The sequence below is a fragment of the Acanthochromis polyacanthus genome, chromosome 4 (assembly GCF_021347895.1).
Source record: "Acanthochromis polyacanthus isolate Apoly-LR-REF ecotype Palm Island chromosome 4, KAUST_Apoly_ChrSc, whole genome shotgun sequence".
In the NCBI taxonomy this organism is placed as follows: Eukaryota; Metazoa; Chordata; class Actinopteri; family Pomacentridae; genus Acanthochromis; species Acanthochromis polyacanthus.
The window spans coordinates 37,445,261-37,465,821 of NC_067116.1; the positions used below are offsets into that span (position 1 = coordinate 37,445,261).

General features: G+C 35.2%; 1 protein-coding gene across 1 annotated transcript; it reads left to right on the plus strand.

Moving 5' to 3' along the window:
* The first annotated feature begins 4,222 nt into the window (after window positions 1–4,222).
* LOC110964955 (ras-related protein Rab-11B-like) lies at window positions 4,223–12,433 on the plus strand. Its single transcript, XM_051947598.1, has 5 exons — window positions 4,223–4,387; window positions 6,151–6,346; window positions 7,275–7,468; window positions 7,564–7,644; window positions 11,678–12,433. Exons 1-5 carry the CDS (start codon window positions 4,348–4,350, stop codon window positions 11,821–11,823), a joined length of 657 nt encoding a protein of 218 aa, XP_051803558.1. The 5' UTR covers window positions 4,223–4,347; the 3' UTR covers window positions 11,824–12,433.
* The last annotated feature ends 8,128 nt before the right edge of the window (window positions 12,434–20,561 follow it).

The following is a 20,561-nucleotide window of genomic DNA, read 5'->3' on the forward strand; positions in this document are numbered from 1 at the left end:
ATGTGATGATCAGATTATATCTTTGTTTGATTAAAAATGTAGAAAAGCAGTGAAATTAAGCTTAATGAATCTTAAAAATGAGTGTTATTAGCTCTTACAGCTACTGAATCTGTCATTTGAAGCTTCTAGCAAACACTGGATGGTGTAGCTATGATTCAGAGTCATAAACAGTTGTGGTTGTTATATTTATTGGTTCATTCATTCATAGGTTTTGGAGGGCTCATGTTAATCAGAGGGGTGGGTGTGGTCCCCCTAGAAAATACTGAGCATCAAATATTTCATTTTCTGTACTCTGGTGACTTTTTTATGCACCATTTTGTGCCTTTTCTGCATCAATTTACATCAAAATTGACTTTATTTCTGTATAGTCACTGGTATTAATATGGAAAACTAAGATCTCCGGTTCCTCTATGGGGTAAAACAAAGCAGAAACTGGGCAAAAATGAGAAAGGAGACGTGTTTTTGTACTTTTAAACTTGTCATAACGCAGTATACTGCATGTCTCATAACAGGAACAGCATCCTCTCAGGGAACCTCTACTTTTGCATAGAAAAGTTGTTGGACAAAAAAGCTTCACGGTTAATCCTTAGACCTCACTTGATTTTACCTGTCCATATCTGTTCTAAATTTTAATTAAACATTCATTTGTTCATTTTTTATATCGTACTTACTGCCGTTTACTTGATTTCATTCATTCTTTTGTTTTCCATCTTCTGTCTTTCATCTGATGTGTTTTTTTTAATCTTACTACACTGTATATTTTCTAAATTTTGTGGCACGTATCCTCTTCAACTTCCTCTGAAATCTCCACCTATGATTGACTTGTTTTTTTAAGGAAACTCTGGAGTTACCATCTAGATAAACAGGTCGGCTGCATGCCAGTGAGATTTGCAGTAAGGGGATAGTTGTCTGAGACGTTGCCTTTTGCAGGGGAAAACTTTAAATGTTTTCCACACAGCTGGAGTCTCACAGGTGGAGGCAGAGATTGTAGAAACTGTGTCCCCCTCTGCTGGATCTGTGAAGGAAATTATTTTCCTAATTTGACCAGCAAATGTTCCAGCTCACATGCAGTGTAGTCTTGTCCTGCCTGTGTGGGTGAAATGTTCAGTTGTAGACTTTCTGATCATTCTGTAGGTTTTGGTGTTGTAGAATTATGCTCCATTATGCTGTGAAGTGTTTCCAATATTTCATCCATTCCAGTTATATGAGGAGACTAGTTTTTGAAAAGGAGACAACATTACAACAATTATTTTCACCGCTAAGCTTCTTCAGTTGCTAACCTACAATAAGACAATACATTTTTTTATTACAAGGTTCCCAAAATGAATATGTTTAATATATGCAAATGAGGCATTGCCCTATCTAGATATGCACTTAAGCTCAAAATTCTCATTTCATTTTGTTGACATGTTGACAGAATACAATAAACAGCCACACTAAAAGATTTTTTAAATATTTTTTTTAGTAAATAAAGTGTTCTATAACCCAATGTATGAATGATTTATGAACAACATGTCAGTAAAAACTGTCAGAATTTAAAGGATAAAAATAGGAGAAAGTTTCCGTTATGTAAATTCAACTGGAGTGGAGATTTCTGGCTCACTTCAGATGAAAATGGCCTTTAAACACATATAAATATATATATCTTTATTGTAAATCACTATGTACAGTTAGAACTAATATACATCACTATATCTATACGAAATTTGACCTGTTGATTACTGACATTAAGGCAATTTTTTTTGTAGCACAAGTTCTCAGAATCCATTTTTTGCCATGTCTTTAGGAATAAAATGTTCTAAAAAACAGACTATTACTGACATACATGTCTGTTAAAACCTTTATAATATAGATAATAATACTAAAACAGGGACTTTTGATTTATGTAAATGCTACTGAAGTGGAGAATTTTCACTTGATTGAGGAGAAAACAGCTTTTAAACATGCATATTATAAAAAACATGTATGTATTTTTTACTGTAAAGCACATTATGGGTAGAATTTTTAACTAGATATTACCATTGAACTTTGCTAGTCTACTGTTTAGATTATTTTTTGCATTGCACATTTTCAGAAATGTATGTATAAATATGCAAATGGGCTGTTTTCTAGTTAAATATGTGCTAATTTGCAAACATCTCTAATAGGTAAAGTGTAGTAAAACATACACCCAAGTGTAGATTGTGGAGATTCCTTTTTTCTACTCTGAAATAAGACAAAAGACAGTAAAATTACACTTCAAGATGTTACAGTAACTCTGTCTATGTAGGTTAGACATTAACAGCATAAACTAACTAAAGTGTCCTTCACAGCTGAAATGTTATCAGTGGAGTCCAATCTTCACGTCACTGAAGGATTTCAAGGAAGACGAAGCTGTAATCTGTGGATTTCCAATCATTTCAGAAATAATTATCACATTTCCTGGTGTCACTTCCTAGAATTCCATCAGTCAGTGGTGGAAGAAGTATTACATCATCTAATTAAGTAAAAGTACCAACACAGCAAAGTAAAAATACTCAGTTTAAAGCAAAGTTCTTCATTGAAGAATACTACTTGAGTAAAAGTACATAAGTACTAGCAAAATGTAGGTCAAATATTAAAATTCAAAGTCCTGGTTTGGTTCCTCTGACTGTTCTGTGACTCTACATGACATCATCTAAATACTAATACTGCATTAGTGACTGATCAGCACGTTGCTGTTAAAGGTGGAGCTCATTTAACCTACTTTATACAGATTTATATGCAGAGACACGTGATAACTTTGAGTGGATTCACGTGATTCATGAGAGAGGAACGAAATAAAGGAGTTCTGATTCATAAATCTGTTTTGTGTTTTTGGACAACACCTCAGAACAAATGTTTTACTCAGACTTTTAGCTTTATCACATGTTCTTCATCATTATTATCATGAACAATGGATCTGTTCACCTGAATTCTAATTTGTGTGTTTTTTTTTTTACCCATTTGGCTTAAAAGAGCTATCACCTAGGTCGGCTTAAAAGTTCAGCTTCAAAATATGTAGATTAATTTATACGATGTTAGTTATTATTTTACACTGTTGAAGAAGACAGTGTAAAAGCTCTAGAAAAAGAGCTTATAGTTCTATTTTAAATGGTGTTAAAGATAAGTAATTTTATTTAGTTTTATTCCAGATATTGTGCTTTTTACAACCCAAATTTTCCAGCCATTTTTTTGTGGGAGGATATAAATGTTACAGTGCATGAGCCAGAGTTGAAATGCACTTTATTTTGTAGTCTTCCAGTGTTCTTTAATCTAATACATCTAAATTTATATATTTATGTTATTTATTGTTTCTTTGCATTTTGGTGGAGTTCATGATGAATAACTGTCCATCTTGTGCTTAAAAGGCAGCACAGTGACATTTACTTGAGTACACTTTTAAATACCTCTTTTTAAAAGTTTTGTTTACATTTACATGTAATATTGAACTCTGCTCAGTCAAAAATGTTCTTTAATAGCACGTCTTAGGACTTTTTTTTTTTACCTTCCTGACAGTGTAGAATTGATTATGTAGAAATCTCAAGTACTTAATTTTGTAGATTTACAGTGCTTTAGTGGTTTTAAGTTCTTTGCAAATGATTCACTGTTTATCAGTAGTTTTCCTGTCTTGTATAAAAATAAAAACACAATAACATTTCATGAAGTACATTTTAATACCTATTTTTATGTAGATTTTTTACAATTTTTTTTACCTTCATCTTTTGTTTCATTCAGTATTGTGCTTTTTACAGCTCAAAATTTCTAGCCATTGTATGTGAAATAATATACATGTTACAAAGTGTGCCTTAATGTGAAAATGCACTTTATTTTATTTGTATTTAACAGTTTAAAATCGATGTGTTGCTCATTTGCATAAAAAGCAGCACAGTTGCATTATTTGAATTACGTTTTAGAGAAATATTTATTAGATCACATGCATATTTGATGTTATATTTTTATACTGTCTGCACATAATTTTTCAGCACTTAGGCAGGTTTTTTTGTTGTTTTTTTACCAGGACTATTTGAAGAAACGTGATTAGCTCTGAGTTGTATAATACTCTTTTATAAAACTGACTCTGAGAGGACCTTTAGCTCTGATTTATTGACATGCATACGCCGAACAGACGTGATGATTATGCATTTATTGCATTATTCCTGCGACTCTGCATACCAGTGAGTCACATGACCGCTCCGCGCCGCTTCACGCAACTCCGTCCATCCGCGGCTCTGCTCGTCCTGCGCAATGTGCGCATTGTCTGTTGTCATCTTGGCGCAGCAGCCTGATCAGGGCAGGGAAATTTCTCCTCTCATCACCGCAGGCTCTCGGAGGTGACCGTATCAAACAATGGGCAACAGAGACGACGAGTACGACTTTTTATTTAAAGGTAAGCGACACAACTGCTGCTCGTAAGTGACGCTCTGTGATGTTTTTTTAAGCTAACAAACCGGCTAAGTTAGCATGCTAGCTGCGTTAGCGGCAGGTTTAATAGCCTGTCAGCTGGTGGTGGCAGCTAACGGTAGCTAGCTAAACTGTCTCTCTTTTTTTTTTTAAGCTAGTGCGAATTTTCAGACTTATCCCAGTTTAATTAGTGTCTCATTCCGTGCTAGTTTAGCCGGGTTACCACTTGTATTAGTGTCGAGGTTTGGTGCTAACGGTTTGTTTTGCTACATGGGTTTTACAGAAAGTAGGGCGTGTTGCTTAGTTAGACCTGCAAGCTAGCAGCTAGCCACACCGATGGGGCGATTACTTTTGCAATTAAATTAAAATTTGTCACTGAAAGTAGTTTGTACCCACTTAAAAACACACATAAAACAGGTATTCAATAAAGAGTGCCAACAGAGGCCTATTTCCTTAATATGCCCTCTGAAATCAGACCAATTTGTTAGAAAACAGGAGTTTCCTTTGTGGGAAACTAAACCTGTCGCCTGAGGAAGAGGAAGCTCAGTCCATGTGAAGAGGAAACTTTGGTGTGGCTTTGTTTTTTTGTTGTTGTCAAGTATTCGTTCCCATTGATCACAGGTACTTTCCAGTTTTTCACCTTGTCTCATTCATGGCCAAGGGCATTTATTTAACAGGAAACAATCATATATTTGACCTGACTGGATCATTGAGTCACAGATCACATGATCCTTTTACACCTTGGATTATTCTGTTATGCTGAAAGTCTCCAACACAACATAAATCACATGACTAAGGTTTACTGTCAGATGTGTCAACTCTCAGAAGATGCCATTCTGTTTTTTTTGTTTTTTTTTACCATGTTCCTGCTCATTTTGTTCTAATCAGGTGGACCAGTTAATGTGAAGGACCAAGGAACCTGCTGATTTTTTTTATTTTTTGTCACTGACATTTGTGAACATTAATAATATCAGAATCTGTAGTTTCTTCACTGTCTTCAGCTGTCAATTGTTTTCTTGATAAAAAATGGCGAAAATGTCAGTCCATGTTTCAAGACGGCTTCCTTTGTTTTGGAGTAAAGAAGCCAACATATACTCATAATTACAAAGCTGAAATAAGATCATTTGCTTTATTTCTTTAAAAATTGCTTGAACTGATGAATCAATTGTCAAAATCATTGGTGGTTCATTTAGTAGTTGACACCTGATTGAGTAGTTGTTGCAGCTCAAGAGTCTGTTTTGATGCAAATATTTTTAATAAATGTGGAGTTTACTGGGAAAGGGAGAGAAACACATTTATATTTAGTAAAATAGTAAAAGTACAGCAGGAGAGAGAATGCAAGGTTGCAGCCCAGTGAGGCTGTTGGACCCTGAATGGAGGATAGTGATGACTCGTAACGGGAACACAGAGGCCTTGAGAAACTGTTGAGTCAGATTTCCCAGAGAGCAGCGTATTGGCAGCTTCTTCCTGCCTGAGTCCCTACAGGGCAAACTCTGATAAGGATTCCTCTCAACAGATAGAATGTCAGCACTTTCACTTTGGCTGGAAATGACTGTGACTTCGGTGCACCTGATTGCTCTATCAGTGTTTATTATTCTGCACTTGAAAATCATCTGTTCGGTTGTTGCTGATAATGCATAGTGTCACGTTAAAGATTTTCTGTACTGGTCACAGACTAACTGCTGGAATGTTTTTAAACACGAGAGCTGCAGTCTTCCTTCATATAACGTTGAAATGTTTTGGTTCTAGTTGTGCTAATCGGAGACTCCGGAGTGGGGAAGAGTAACCTGCTGTCCCGTTTCACAAGAAATGAGTTCAACCTGGAGAGTAAGAGCACCATCGGGGTGGAGTTTGCCACCCGCAGCATCCAGGTGGACGGCAAGACGATAAAAGCTCAAATCTGGGACACAGCTGGACAGGAGCGTTACAGAGCCATCACCTCAGCGTGAGTTTGTGTTGTTGTGTGCAGAATTTATTAGTGTTGTGACAACTGTAACGTTTACACACTTAGATATATATGCCTCTACGCTAAAAGTAGCAGCTGTTTGAGCCCTTAAAGATGCTGAAGGTTTTACAGACATTTGTCAACTTCCTTTATTTTGTGTTTGTGTGTGTGGGTCAATCCATGTCAGCTCGATTAGGGGAGGTCAGTTGCTTTATAATTTCAGAATCTGAAATGTTTATTTGGTTAAATAGATTAAACATTTTAGCATGAAGGCAACATGGAAGCATATTGAAAGTTTGCACTCAAGTAGATGATGCTTCCATCTCTCACTATCCCAAATTTCATGAACCTACCCATGATTTAAGACGTCCACCTGGCCTTATGGAAATTAGTGTCAACATTTGTACTCGCATATGAAAGCTTGGTGATGCCATTCAGATAGTATTCTGACAGTATCTTTGATCATGTTAAGGCAATATTTTTTACTGAATCTGAGAGGTCTTAAGCACACGACTATTTGCTGCATTCTCTGCATTCATCAGACACTCCCGAACTACTCCTGGAAATTTAAGACTCTAGAACATAAACTTGAAGAGATATGAACATCTGAAAGTGGCATATTGTTCCATTTCCAACTAGCGAGAGATTTATTGAAGATTTCCATTGGGTGAGAAATTATGAAAATGTTGGAATTTTATCAAATGAGAAAAAAAAAAGGCAATTATCAGTTCCAGATGCCACAGATCATTCCTACAAAGTTTCAAGAGATTCTGACCGCATGGTATATACAATATACAACAAAACCTAGGTAACATGTACAAAATACTGTAATTGTTTTTTAATTGCACATGTTTTATAAACTCAGCGTAGATGATAGAGAGCGTTGCAGCAGCTCATGCGTCTCTCTTGGCTGCTTCATTGCCATCAGGTATTATCGGGGTGCAGTCGGCGCTCTCCTAGTTTACGACATCGCAAAGCACCTGACGTATGAGAACGTGGAGCGCTGGCTGAAGGAGCTGAGGGACCACGCCGACAACAACATCGTCATCATGCTGGTCGGAAACAAGAGCGACCTCCGTCACCTCAGAGCCGTGCCCACTGACGAGGCTAAGGCATTCGCAGGTAAATCAAGTGAAGGAGGTGTAATTAATGTAGCTTAACAGTCTCTGTATGATTGTACACCTTTAGAATGTATCTTACTTCTCTTCCTATTTCAGAAAAGAACACTCTCTCGTTTATTGAGACATCAGCGTTGGACTCCACTAATGTAGAAGAAGCATTCAAGAACATTTTAGCAGGTAGGAAGCGTCCTGCACTTAAAACCCTTGTTACATTTATCATTCAGAATACATTATGTCATGTGCTTTTTGTAAAGCAAATCTGTTTTTTGAACTAATTTCAATGTGTCTGTAGACAGTCTGCTTTTTAAGTATTGGAGGTGATTAAACAAAATATTCAAGAGTGGAAGTAACAGATCAAATTTTCTCTGATCACTGGAACAAACACATCTCAGAGTTCTCATTAATGTGATGTTTCTTGAATCACTTAAAGAGAATTTCTTTAAATTTGAAACAAGTGGCTTCTTGGAGTCCAGAATAATCTGATAATAACTGGGGATCATTTTGGTCTCACAAAACATGTTTTTTTTACAATAAGTCAATAATTTATACACAAATGATGATGTGATGACATTTTATACCCAAAAAGTCAGCCTAATTTTTATGGACATTATTTTTTTCAAGAGCTTAGCTTAGTGACAGGAGGAGACATGGTGATTTGATTATGTTTTTTTTTTGTGAATTTAAATCTGAGGCAGCATTTGAAGGACAATATCTCAACAACAGTTAAAATTAAATGCCTTTATACTGTAATTTAATCATGCTACTGATTCAGAATCTGCAATAGTGGACAAGTAGGTTAAATAGTCTTTCTTTGATTGTGGGTGAGTTGAGATATTCCTGAGTGGGCTGACAGGCAGTTTTTTTTGTTTTGTTTTGTTTTAAAGAAAATACATTTTTTAAGTATTGGATACATAAATTCAAAATTTCGCAGATACTGTTTTAAACATCCATAGTTTATGATAAAAAGAAAATGAATAAATTGGATCATTAAATATTCCAGCTTTTGTATGTGCAATTATATACACGTTTGTACATTCACTGATGTATAAATGGGCTTAAATTTATGTATCGGTTAACATTTACTGTTGGAAACGTGGATTTTTTTATTACTTAAAGTAATTTTACTTCTATGCCATCAACTTTTTTCTTTCATAAAGTGTGCTAGCATTCTTTACTTCCCTAAAAGTGTAGAAATATCATGTAAAGGCGACAAAAACGTCATAGTTCAGTGTGTCGTCCAAAATGTGGAAAAAACGTCATAGTTTAGTACAGCGGTTCTCCAGTGGGGGTACTTGAAGGTATGCCAGGGGGTACGTGAGATTTAAAAAAAAAAAACATTAAAAACTAGCAACAATTGAAAAATCTTTTATAAGATATATTTATTTAATAATTCTTCAACAAAATATGAATGAAAGTTCATCAACTGAATTTCATATCAAGTAGGCCATTCCATTTTATTACCTTCAACCCAGTTTATGGAAGAGTTTAGACGAAAGAGTTTATTTTTTAAAATTCTGTTGAACCATGGTTCAAAAGCAATGTCTGATTTTCACTGGTTAGTTTTCATAGATTTTTTGTTTTTTCCACTTTTGTCAGATTCAATTTATTTCTGTGACCATTGTGGGTTTTTCTTTCATTAACCGAGGGGGTAGCAATAATTTTCTCCACGTGTGTAAGAGGACACTTTACGTTTATGATTATTTCTGTGTAGAAATCTTTAAAAACAGTTGAATCAAGTATTTATTTTTCAACAAGTTTTTAGTTCTTTTTCTCCAAGTAGTTGAAGAAAGAGCACTACAAATTAGCTTTTTTTTTGCATTGATATAAAATTTAATTTATCAGAAACCGATGACGTAGTGCTGTATTTTATGTCTGTCTCTTTTTGTCAGCCAAAAATGCTTTGCCTTGGTTGGGGGGGTACTTGAATGAAAAAATAGGACACAGGGCGTACGTCACTGAAAAAAGGTTGAGAATGCCATTTTTTCAACATGTCATAAAAACACGTCATGATGAAATAATGTAAAGTAGGCTGTGAAAAACACTACAGAGCAGTTTTCTTTGAAAAAAAATCATCATGAATTTTGTCTAAAAAAAACCCGCCATATATGGCGAAAAAAAATGCAATTTTTTCAACATGTCGTAAAAACATGCCATATGATGAAACAATGTAAAGTAGGCCGGGAAAAACACTATAGAACACTAATTTTGCTTTAACTCTTTCTTAACTTTTTCTTAAATAGCATCACCTTACTTAAATAATGGCCTGTCATTTTTTTTTTTTCCTAAATCATCTCCTCATGATGCTGGCCATATCTGGTTAAATCGCCTACATCGACAGTTGAACAGATCATGCAATTCTACCCCTGTAGTTTAATGACCTGTGTGATGTTTTGGTGAGATGTACAGTTTTTTGTTTTCTTAAAAAAAAAAAACAACTCGCAGTTGGTCCAAAGTAACTTTGAGCAGTCTGAAATAACTGAAAGCGACTCAGAAATGGTTCAGAAGAACTTTAACTTGTCCAAATTTACTCGAAAATGATCCAAAGTGACAAGAAAGTCTAAAAAGACTCAAAAAGTAACTCAAACTTGGTCCAATAGAACTTGAAACAGTCTGTAATGACTCAGAAATGGTCCAAATAACTGTAAATCTGACCAGATTTACTAAAAAGTCTAAAAGGATTCAGATTTTGACAAAAAAGATTCAAACGAGCTTTGAAAGCTTCATGCAGTTTTCATTCCTTAAATTAGTTTTCAAATGTATTAATAATCTTGCCCCTGAACCCTTATCCAAATTTATTCAAAGACAGAACAGCAGCAGAGTAACAAGAAGCAAGGTGAATGGAAACGGTAGCATACAAAAATGTAAGTCAATATTTGGACAGTCAGCTTTCTCTTTCAGAGGCTCTAAACTCTGGAATTCATTACCAACCGATATCAAATTAATCACAGATTTAAAACCCTTCTCTACGAAGGTCAAGTGCTGGCTAAAAGCAAATCAGAGCCGTAATCATTCTTAGTTTACCATGTTTTTTTTTATTAACTTATTTTGAACTGGTTTGTGTAATTATTTGTTTTTATGTGAACATGCATTTTATTGTTCTTTTGTAAACTTTTCTGTTATTTTATGATGTTAAATATTCTGACTTTTATATTTAAAGGCCCATCAAGGGACTAGAGTTGGAAATTAGCATTTGCTATAAACTCTCTGTGCAGCACATCAGATTCATGCTTAGTGATGGAACTATGTTAAACTGCATCGTCCCTATCAAACAAATAAATTCAAAATCAAATCAAAAGTAACTCAGAAGGGGTCCTAGCCTAGCCGCGCTAGACCCAGCTCTGAAGACACAAGGGTCTAGGAACTCTCAACAGGGAGGGAGGCGGGCTAAAAGGTTGTCTTTCAAATCACTCTGCAGCAATTGGGTATACAACCAATCAGCGCAACAAATAGACTGACGTAGTTCCTAGAGCGCCGGAAATCAGAGGATGCGGTAGTTCAGTGAAGCCTTATTTATACAGTCAATGGGTGAAGCTCAAGTATATTACAGACATGTTCACAGAAAGATTATTCAGAGTCGGTGCTAATGGAGCTCAACGACTGTTGTCGTTTTTGTTGTCGACCTTGACAGAGAATTAAATTCGTTGCCGTGTGTTGTCTAGCGCGGCTAGGCTACTTGTTTCCGGTTGTTTCTGTCGGAATCGTAGCGCCTCTGTCGTCACTTAGTTGCGCCCGCCTTCTGACTCTACACTTCATGGTGATTCGTCGGCCAGTTTTAGGAGCATCCAACCTCGAGGCTTACCGAGGGTAACTAGACCCACCCTGGCAGAGAATTAAATTCGTTGCTGTGAGTTGTGTAGCGCGGCTAGGCTAAAGAGGTCCAAGAATTACCTTAAGCCTGACTGGATTTATTAAAAATTTGTCCAAAATGACAAAAAAAAATAGAAATGGTCTCAAAAAGTGACTAAAAATGGATCTTATCTTGTCTCATGGGATGAAATAAGAGTGTTCATGTGTTAGTAGTCTTTACACTCCTGCTGCCCTGTTGTCTCATATTAAATTAACAAGTTAACGCTCCACAGAGATTAATTTGACTTCAGTATCATCTGTCATCCTGATAAACCATATGATATATTTAAGCTGTTCAGTTTGGTTAACATATAGGAGTGTAAACATGTCAGGAGCCTCACATATCTGGATTTTCTTTTTGCAGAAATCTACCGCATCGTGTCACAGAAGCAGATAGCCGACAGATCCGCCCATGACGAGTCTCCCGGCAACAACGTTGTAGATATAAGCGTCCCTCCGACCACCGACAGCCAGAAGGGCAACAAACTGCAGTGCTGCCAGAGTCTGTGACGCTCGACACTCGTCCTGTCCTCCACATTCACCGCGACATCACATCACCTGTGCACTTTCTGTCCCCGTGGCTCTGCTCACAGCCAACTCCGCCATCACTTTATCCTCTTTTCTTTCTACCTTTTCATTCTGTTTTATATAGATAGTACTTTTGAAGTCACTCGTGCTCTTCTCTTCTGCCATGAAAGAAAAATTTCAGAAGCCTTTACGTCACTTGGTCAATCAAGTTGTTCATGGAGTCGGTGCGAAGGTTCCTGCAATGCAGGGACGAGGGACGAGGCGGTTGTCGCCGTTTTAACGAAGCCTGTGGAGTTGTTGGAACTCTGCTGAAACACCGTCACGTTGGGGGAGCTTGTGAAAAGCATTTCAATGGTTACCACTAGATGGTGCTGTGTAAATATAATACAGACAGTTACTCCAGCCTGAGGAAGCAGTATTACGATGTGGTTCTTACTTCCTTCGTACATCAGTTAAGTTATCATGCCAAAAATATCCTCATTATGTATTTATTGAAGACTATTTGGCTTAAGTTGTCATTGTTTTTCTTTCAGTTGAAGAACTGTAAAAAAAAAAAAAAAAAAAAAATTTACAATAAAATTCTTGACTTTAACAGCTTTGTGGATTTCCATTTACTTAGTGAACATTATGTATTGTATAGTGCAGTTTTCAGAAAAGATGGGTCTGATTTAGTCAAGTTACTGGAAAGTACTCGTGCAAAAATGAGCACTTTAGTTGAACTTTATATTTCAAATAATTTGTTAAGTACGTAAATAAGCTCCACTTTCACAGTGTTAAATTGCATCTTAAATATTAAAGCATAATTTTAGTATGTCATCCAAAATGTGACAAAAATGTCATAGTTTAGTATGTCATCCAAAATATGGAAAAAAACGTCATAGTTTAGTATGTCGTGCAAAATATGTATATTATTTAGTATGTAATTCAAAATGTGGAAAAAACATCATGGTTAAGTATGTCATCCAACATATGGCAAAAACGTCATAGTTTAGTATGTCGTCTAAAATGTGGAAAAATGTCATTATTTAGTATGTAATTCAAAATGTGGAAAAAAACATCATGGTTAAGTATGTCTTCCAAAATGTGACAAAAATGTCATAGTTTAGTATGTCGTCCAAAATGTGACAAAAACGTCATAGTTTAGTATGTCGTCCAAAATGGAACAAAAATGTCATAGTTTAGTATGTCATCCAAAATGTCACAAAAACAGCATAGTTTAGTATGCCGTCCAAAATGTGACAAAAATGTCATAGTTTAGTATGTCGTCCAAAATTTGACAAAAATGTCATAGTTTAGTATGTCGTCCAAAATGTGACAAAAATGTCACACTTTAGTATGTCGTCCAAAATGGGACAAAAATGTCATAGTTTAGTATGTCGTCCAAAATGTGACAAAAACGTCATAGTTTAGTATGTCGTCCAAAATGGAACAAAAATGTCATAGTTTAGTATGTCGTCCAAAATGTGACAAAAACGTCATAGTTTAGTATGTCGTCCAAAATGGAACAAAAACAGCATAGTTTAGTATGTCATCCAAAATGTGGAAAAACATCATGGTTTATTATGTCGTCCAAAATATGGAAAAAATGTCAGAGTTTAGTCTGTTGTCCAAAATGTGAAAAAAAAACTTCATAGTTTAGTATGTCGTCCAAAATGTGACAAAAACGTCATAGTTTAGTATGTCGTCCAAAATGTGACAAAAACGTCATAGTTTAGTATGTCGTCCAAAATGTGACAAAAACGTCATAGTTTAGTATGTCGTCCAAAATGGGACAAAAATGTCATAGTTTAGTATGTCGTCCAAAATGTGACAAAAACGTCATAGTTTAGTATGTCGTCCAAAATGGGACAAAAATGTCATCGTTTAGTATGCCATCCAAAATGTGACAAAAATGCCATAGTTTAATATGTCATACAAAATGTGACAAAAATGTCATAGTTTAGTATGTCGTCCAAAATGTCACAAAAACGTCACACTTTAGTATGTCGTCTAAAATGGGAAAAAAATGTCATAGTTTAGTATGTCGTCCAAAATGTGACAAAAATTTCGTTCAAACTGTGACAAAAATGTCACACTTTAGTATGTCGTCCAAAATGGGACAAAAATGTCATAGTTTAGTATGTCGTCCAAAATGTGACAAAAACGTCATAGTTTAGTATGTCGTCCAAAATGGAACAAAAATGTCATAGTTTAGTATGTCGTCCAAAATGTGACAAAAACGTCATAGTTTAGTATGTCGTCCAAAATGTGACAAAAACGTCATAGTTTAGTATGTCGTCCAAAATGTGACAAAAACGTCATAGTTTAGTATGTCGTCCAAAATGGGACAAAAATGTCATAGTTTAGTATGTCGTCCAAAATGTGACAAAAACGTCATAGTTTAGTATGTCGTCCAAAATGGGACAAAAATGTCATCGTTTAGTATGCCATCCAAAATGTGACAAAAATGCCATAGTTTAATATGTCATACAAAATGTGACAAAAATGTCAGACTTTAGTATGCCGTCCAAAATGTCGGAAAAATTTCAGTTTATTACGGCGTCCAAAATGTGAAAAAACTTCATAGTTTAGTATGTCGTCAAAAGTGGGACAAAAACGTCATAGTTTTGTATGTCATCCAAAATATGGAAAAAAAACATCATAGTTTAGTAAGCTGTCCAAAATGTGACAAAAACGTCATAGTTTAGTATGTCGTCCAAAATGTGACAAAAACGTCATAGTTTAGTATGTCGTCCAAAATGTGACAAAAACGTCATAGTTTAGTATGTCGTCCAAAATGGGACAAAAACGTCATAGTTTAGTATGTCGTCCAAAATGTGACAAAAACGTCATAGTTTAGTATGTCGTCCAAAATGGGACAAAAATGTCATAGTTTAGTATGTCGTCCAAAATGGGACAAAAATGTCATAGTTTACTATGTCGTCCAAAATGTGACAAAAATGTCAGAGTTTAGTATGTCGTCCAAAATGTGACAAAAACGTCATAGTTTAGTATGTCGTCTAAAATGTGGAAAAATGTCATTATTTAGTATGTAATTCAAAATGTGGAAAAAAACATCATGGTTAAGTATGTCTTCCAAAATGTGACAAAAATGTCATAGTTTAGTATGTCGTCCAAAATGTGACAAAAACGTCATAGTTTAGTATGTCGTCCAAAATGGGACAAAAACGTCATAGTTTAGTATGTCGTCCAAAATGGGACAAAAATGTCATAGTTTAGTATGTCGTCCAAAATGTGACAAAAACGTCATAGTTTAGTATGTCGTCCAAAATGTCACAAAAACAGCATAGTTTAGTATGCCGTCCAAAATGTGACAAAAATGTCATAGTTTAGTATGTCGTCCAAAATGGAACAAAAACCTCATAGTTTAGTATGTCGTCCAAAATGTGACAAAAATGTCATAGTTTAGTATGTCGTCCAAAATGTCACAAAAACGTCACACTTTAGTATGTCGTCCAAAATGGGACAAAAATGTCATAGTTTAGTATGTCGTCCAAAATGTGACAAAAATGTCATAGTTTAGTATGTCGTCCAAAATGTGACAAAAACGTCACACTTTAGTATGTCGTCCAAAATGGGACAAAAATGTCATAGTTTAGTATATCGTCCAAAATGTGACAAAAATTTCGTTCAAACTGTGGTAAAAATATCATAGTTTAGTATGTCATCCAAAATGTGGAAAAAACATCATGGTTTATTATGTCGTCCAAAATATGAAAAAAATGTCAGAGTTTAGTCTGTTGTCCAAAATGTGAAAAAAAACTTCATAGTTTAGTATGTCATCTAAAGTGGGACAAAAATGTCATCGTTTAGTATGCCATCCAAAATGTGACAAAAATGCCATAGTTTAATATGTCATACAAAATGTGACAAAAATGTCAGACTTTAGTATGCCGTCCAAAATGTCGGAAAAATTTCAGAGTTTATTACGGCGTCCAAAACGTGAAAAAACTTCATAGTTTAGTATGTCGTCAAAAGTGGGACAAAAACGTCATAGTTTTGTATGTCATCCAAAATATGGAAAAAAAACATCATAGTTTAGTAAGCTGTCCAAAATGTGACAAAAACGTCATAGTTTAGTATGTCGTCCAAAATGTGACAAAAACGTCATAGTTTAGTATGTCGTCCAAAATGTGACAAAACGTCATAGTTTAGTATGTCGTCCAAAATGTGACAAAAATGTCATAGTTTAGTATGTCGTCCAAAATGGGACAAAAACGTCATAGTTTAGTATGTCGTCCAAAATGGGACAAAAATGTCATAGTTTAGTATGTCGTCCAAAATGGGACAAAAATGTCATAGTTTAGTATGTCGTCCAAAATGTGACAAAAATGTCAGAGTTTAGTATGTCGTCCAAAATGTGACAAAAACGTCATAGTTTAGTATGTCGTCCAAAATGGGACAAAAATGTCATATGTCATCCAAAATGGAACAAAAATGTCATAGTTTAGTATGTCGTCCAAAATGTCACAAAAACATCATAGTTTAGTAAGCTGTCCAAAATGTGACAAAAACGTCATAGTTTAGTATGTCGTCCAAAATGGGACAAAAACGTCATAGTTTAGTATGTCGTCCAAAATGTGACAAAAATGTCATAGTTTAGTATGTCGTCCAAAATGTGACAAAAACGTCATAGTTTAGTATGTCGTCCAAAATGGGACAAAAATGTCATAGTTTAGTATGTCGTCCAAAATGGAACAAAAATATCATAGTTTAGTATGTCATCCAAAATGTCACAAAAACAGCATAGTTTAGTATGCCGTCCAAAATGTGACAAAAATGTCATAGTTTAGTATGTCGTCCAAAATTTGACAAAAATGTCATAGTTTAGTATGTCGTCCAAAATGTGACAAAAATGTCACACTTTAGTATGTCGTCCAAAATGGGACAAAAATGTCATAGTTTAGTATGTCGTCCAAAATGTGACAAAAACGTCATAGTTTAGTATGTCGTCCAAAATGGAACAAAAATGTCATAGTTTAGTATGTCGTCCAAAATGTGACAAAAACGTCATTGTTTAGTATGTCGTCCAAAATGGAACAAAAATGTCATAGTTTAGTATGTCGTCCAAAATATGACAAAAACCTCATAGTTTAGTATGTCGTCCAAAATGTGACAAAAATGTCATAGTTTAGTATGTCGTCCAAAATGTCACAAAAACGTCACACTTTAGTATGTCGTCCAAAATGGGACAAAAATGTCATAGTTTAGTATGTCGTCCAAAATGTGACAAAAATTTCGTTCAAACTGTGGTAAAAATGTCATAGTTTAGTATGTCATCCAAAATGTGGAAAAAACATCATGGTTTATTATGTCGTCCAAAATATGGAAAAAATGTCAGAGTTTAGTCTGTTGTCCAAAATGTGAAAAAAAACTTCATAGTTTAGTATGTCATCTAAAGTGGGACAAAAATGTCATCGTTTAGTATGCCATCCAAAATGTGACAAAAATGCCATAGTTTAATATGTCATACAAAATGTGACAAAAATGTCAGACTTTAGTATGCCGTCCAAAATGTCGGAAAAATTTCAGAGTTTATTACGGCGTCCAAAATGTGAAAAAACTTCATAGTTTAGTATGTCGTCAAAAGTGGGACAAAAACGTCATAGTTTTGTATGTCATCCAAAATATGGAAAAAAAACATCATAGTTTAGTAAGCTGTCCAAAATGTGACAAAAACGTCATAGTTTAGTATGTCGTCCAAAATGTGACAAAAACGTCATAGTTTAGTATGTCGTCCAAAATGTGACAAAAACGTCATAGTTTAGAATGTCGTCCAAAATGTGACAAAAATGTCATAGTTTAGTATGTCGTCCAAAATGGGACAAAAATGTCATATGTCATCCAAAATGGAACAAAAATGTCATAGTTTAGTATGTCGTCCAAAATGTCACAAAAACATCATAGTTTAGTATGCCGTCCAAAATGTGACAAAAACGTCATAGTTTAGTATGTCGTCCAAAATGTGACAAAAACGTCATAGTTTAGTATGTCGTCCAAAATGTGACAAAAACGTCATAGTTTAGAATGTCGTCCAAAATGTGACAAAAATGTCATAGTTTAGTATGTCGTCCAAAATGGGACAAAAATGTCATATGTCATCCAAAATGGAACAAAAATGTCATAGTTTAGTATGTCGTCCAAAATGTCACAAAAACATCATAGTTTAGTATGCCGTCCAAAATGTGACAAAAACGTCATAGTTTAGTATGTCGTCCAAAATGGGACAAAAATGTCATAGTTTAGTATGTCGTCCAAAATGGGACAAAAATGTCATAGTTTAGTATGTCGTCCAAAATGGGACAAAAATGTCATAGTTTAGTATGTCGTCCAAAATGTGACAAAAACGTCATAGTTTAGTATGTCGTCCAAAATGGGACAAAAATGTCATAGTTTACTATGTCGTCCAAAATGTGACAAAAATGTCAGAGTTTAGTATGTCGTCCAAAATGTGACAAAAACGTCATAGTTTAGTATGTCGTCCAAAATGGGACAAAAATGTCATATGTCATCCAAAATGGAACAAAAATGTCATAGTTTAGTATGCCGTCCAAAATGTGACAAAAATGTCATAGTTTAGTATGTCGTCCAAAATTTGACAAAAATGTCAGAGTTTAGTATGTCGTCCAAAATGTGACTAAAATGTCACACTTTAGTATGTCGTCCAAAATTTGGAAAAAATGTCATAGTCTAGTATGTCGTCCAAAATGTGACAAAAATTTCGTTCAAACTGTGGTAAAAATATCATAGTTTAGTATGTCATCCAAAATGTGGAAAAAACATCATGGTTTATTATGTCGTCCAAAATATGGAAAAAATGTCAGAGTTTAGTCTGTTGTCCAAAATGTGAAAAAAAACTTCATAGTTTAGTTTGTCGTCGAAAGTGGGACAAAAATATCATTGTTTAGTATGTTGTCCAAAATGTGAAAAAAAACTTCATAGTTTAGTATGTCGTCTAAAGTGGGACAAAAATGTCATCGTTTAGTATGCCATCCAAAATGTGACAAAAATTTCATTCAAACTGTGGTAAAAATATCATAGTTTAGTATGTCATCCAAAATGTGGAAAAACATCATGGTTTATTATGTCGTCCAAAATATGGAAAAAACGTCATAGTTTAGTATGTTGTCCAAAATGTGAAAAAAAACTTCATAGTTTAGTATGTCGTCTAAAGTGGGACAAAAATGTCGTCCAAAATGTGACAAAAATGTCACAGTTTAGTTTGTCGTCCGAAATATAACAAACGGGCGCCCGTATAGCTCAACGGGTTAAGCGGGTGACCCATGTACAGGGGCTGGATGCAGTGGCCTGGGTTTGATTCCTCACCGTGGCCCTTTGCTGCATGTCTTCCCCCATTTACTGTCTACTTTCACTGCCGCTATCGAATAAATCCGAAAAAAGGCAAAAAAAAAAGATGTGACAAAAACGTCATAGTTGAGTATGTCGTCCAAAATATGGAAAAAATGTCAAATGTCATCCAAAATGTGGAAAAAAAACATCATTGTTTAGTATGTGACAAAAATGTCAGACTTTATTATGTCGTCCAAAATGTGAAAAAACTTCATAGTTTAGTATGTCGTCAAAAGTGGGACAAAAACGTCATAGTTTTGTATGTCATCCAAAATATGGAAAAAAAACATCATAGTTTAGTAAGCTGTCCAAAATGTGACAAAAACGTCATAGTTTAGTATGTCGTCCAAAATGTGACAAAAACGTCATAGTTTAGTATGTCGTCCAAAATGTGACAAAAACGTCATAGTTTAGTATGTCGTCCAAAATGTGACAAAAACGTCATAGTTTAGTATGTCGTCCAAAATGGGACAAAAACGTCATAGTTTAGTATGTCGTCCAAAATGTGACAAAAACGTCATAGTTTAGTATGTCGTCCAAAATGGGACAAAAATGTCATAGTTTAGTATGTCGTCCAAAATGTCACAAAAACGTCATAGTTTAGTATGTCGTCCAAAATGGGACAAAAATGTCATAGTTTAGTATGTCGTCCAAAATATGACAAAAACGTCAAAGTTTAGTATGTCGTCCAAAATGTGACAAAAATGTCATAGTTTAGTATGTCGTCCAAAATGCTCTGGCACGGATTTGAAAATAAATCTACAAGACACAGAGCTGTAGCTCCCTTTCAGTGTTAGCTCTAATGTTTCTCTGTGTGACTGTGTCTGACGTCCTCTAATAAAACCTGTCTACTCGGAGCTGCAGCCATAGATGTATATCCATCTACTGATTCATGTCTATGCACACTAGTCTGGTCCGATGCAGTTTCTCGAGTACGTGAGAACCAATTACAGACAGTTATGTACTGAGAAACAGCCATTGTCTTCTTACTGCAAAGGCACCAAGCTGCTGTCTTCTCCTCCAGCATCAGGAAACGTCTTCAAAGCTTCTTCAAATCCAAATGAAATACAATCAAAAGATCAACCTAATGTCATTGGTGCATTCAGGTGCAGTCAGACAACTAAGTTGCTTTCAGGAGCATTGGAAATCGGACTATCAGTAATGTAAATTTCCAACGAAAATTTTGGGGGGCACAAGGGGTGGCCAATCACATCACAGGAGGATCTCCATTCCTGGAGATCAGAAATTGCGCACAAAGGCAGCACATGGACTATTTTGAATTTGTCATTTTCTAACTAAGCTGCTTATGTGTAATGCAGAGAATGAGACAAAGAGATCCTGTGATGCCACACAGATTCTCTAACAAAACT

Coding starts and splice junctions, on each gene's coding strand:
- LOC110964955 (XM_051947598.1), top strand. CDS start 4,348: ATGGGCAACAGAGACGACGAGTACGACTTTTTATTTAAAG. Junction 6,347..7,274: donor TACAGAGCCATCACCTCAGC/GTGAGTTTGTGT, acceptor CATTGCCATCAG/GTATTATCGGGGTGCAGTCG. Junction 7,645..11,677: donor ATTCAAGAACATTTTAGCAG/GTAGGAAGCGTC, acceptor TTCTTTTTGCAG/AAATCTACCGCATCGTGTCA.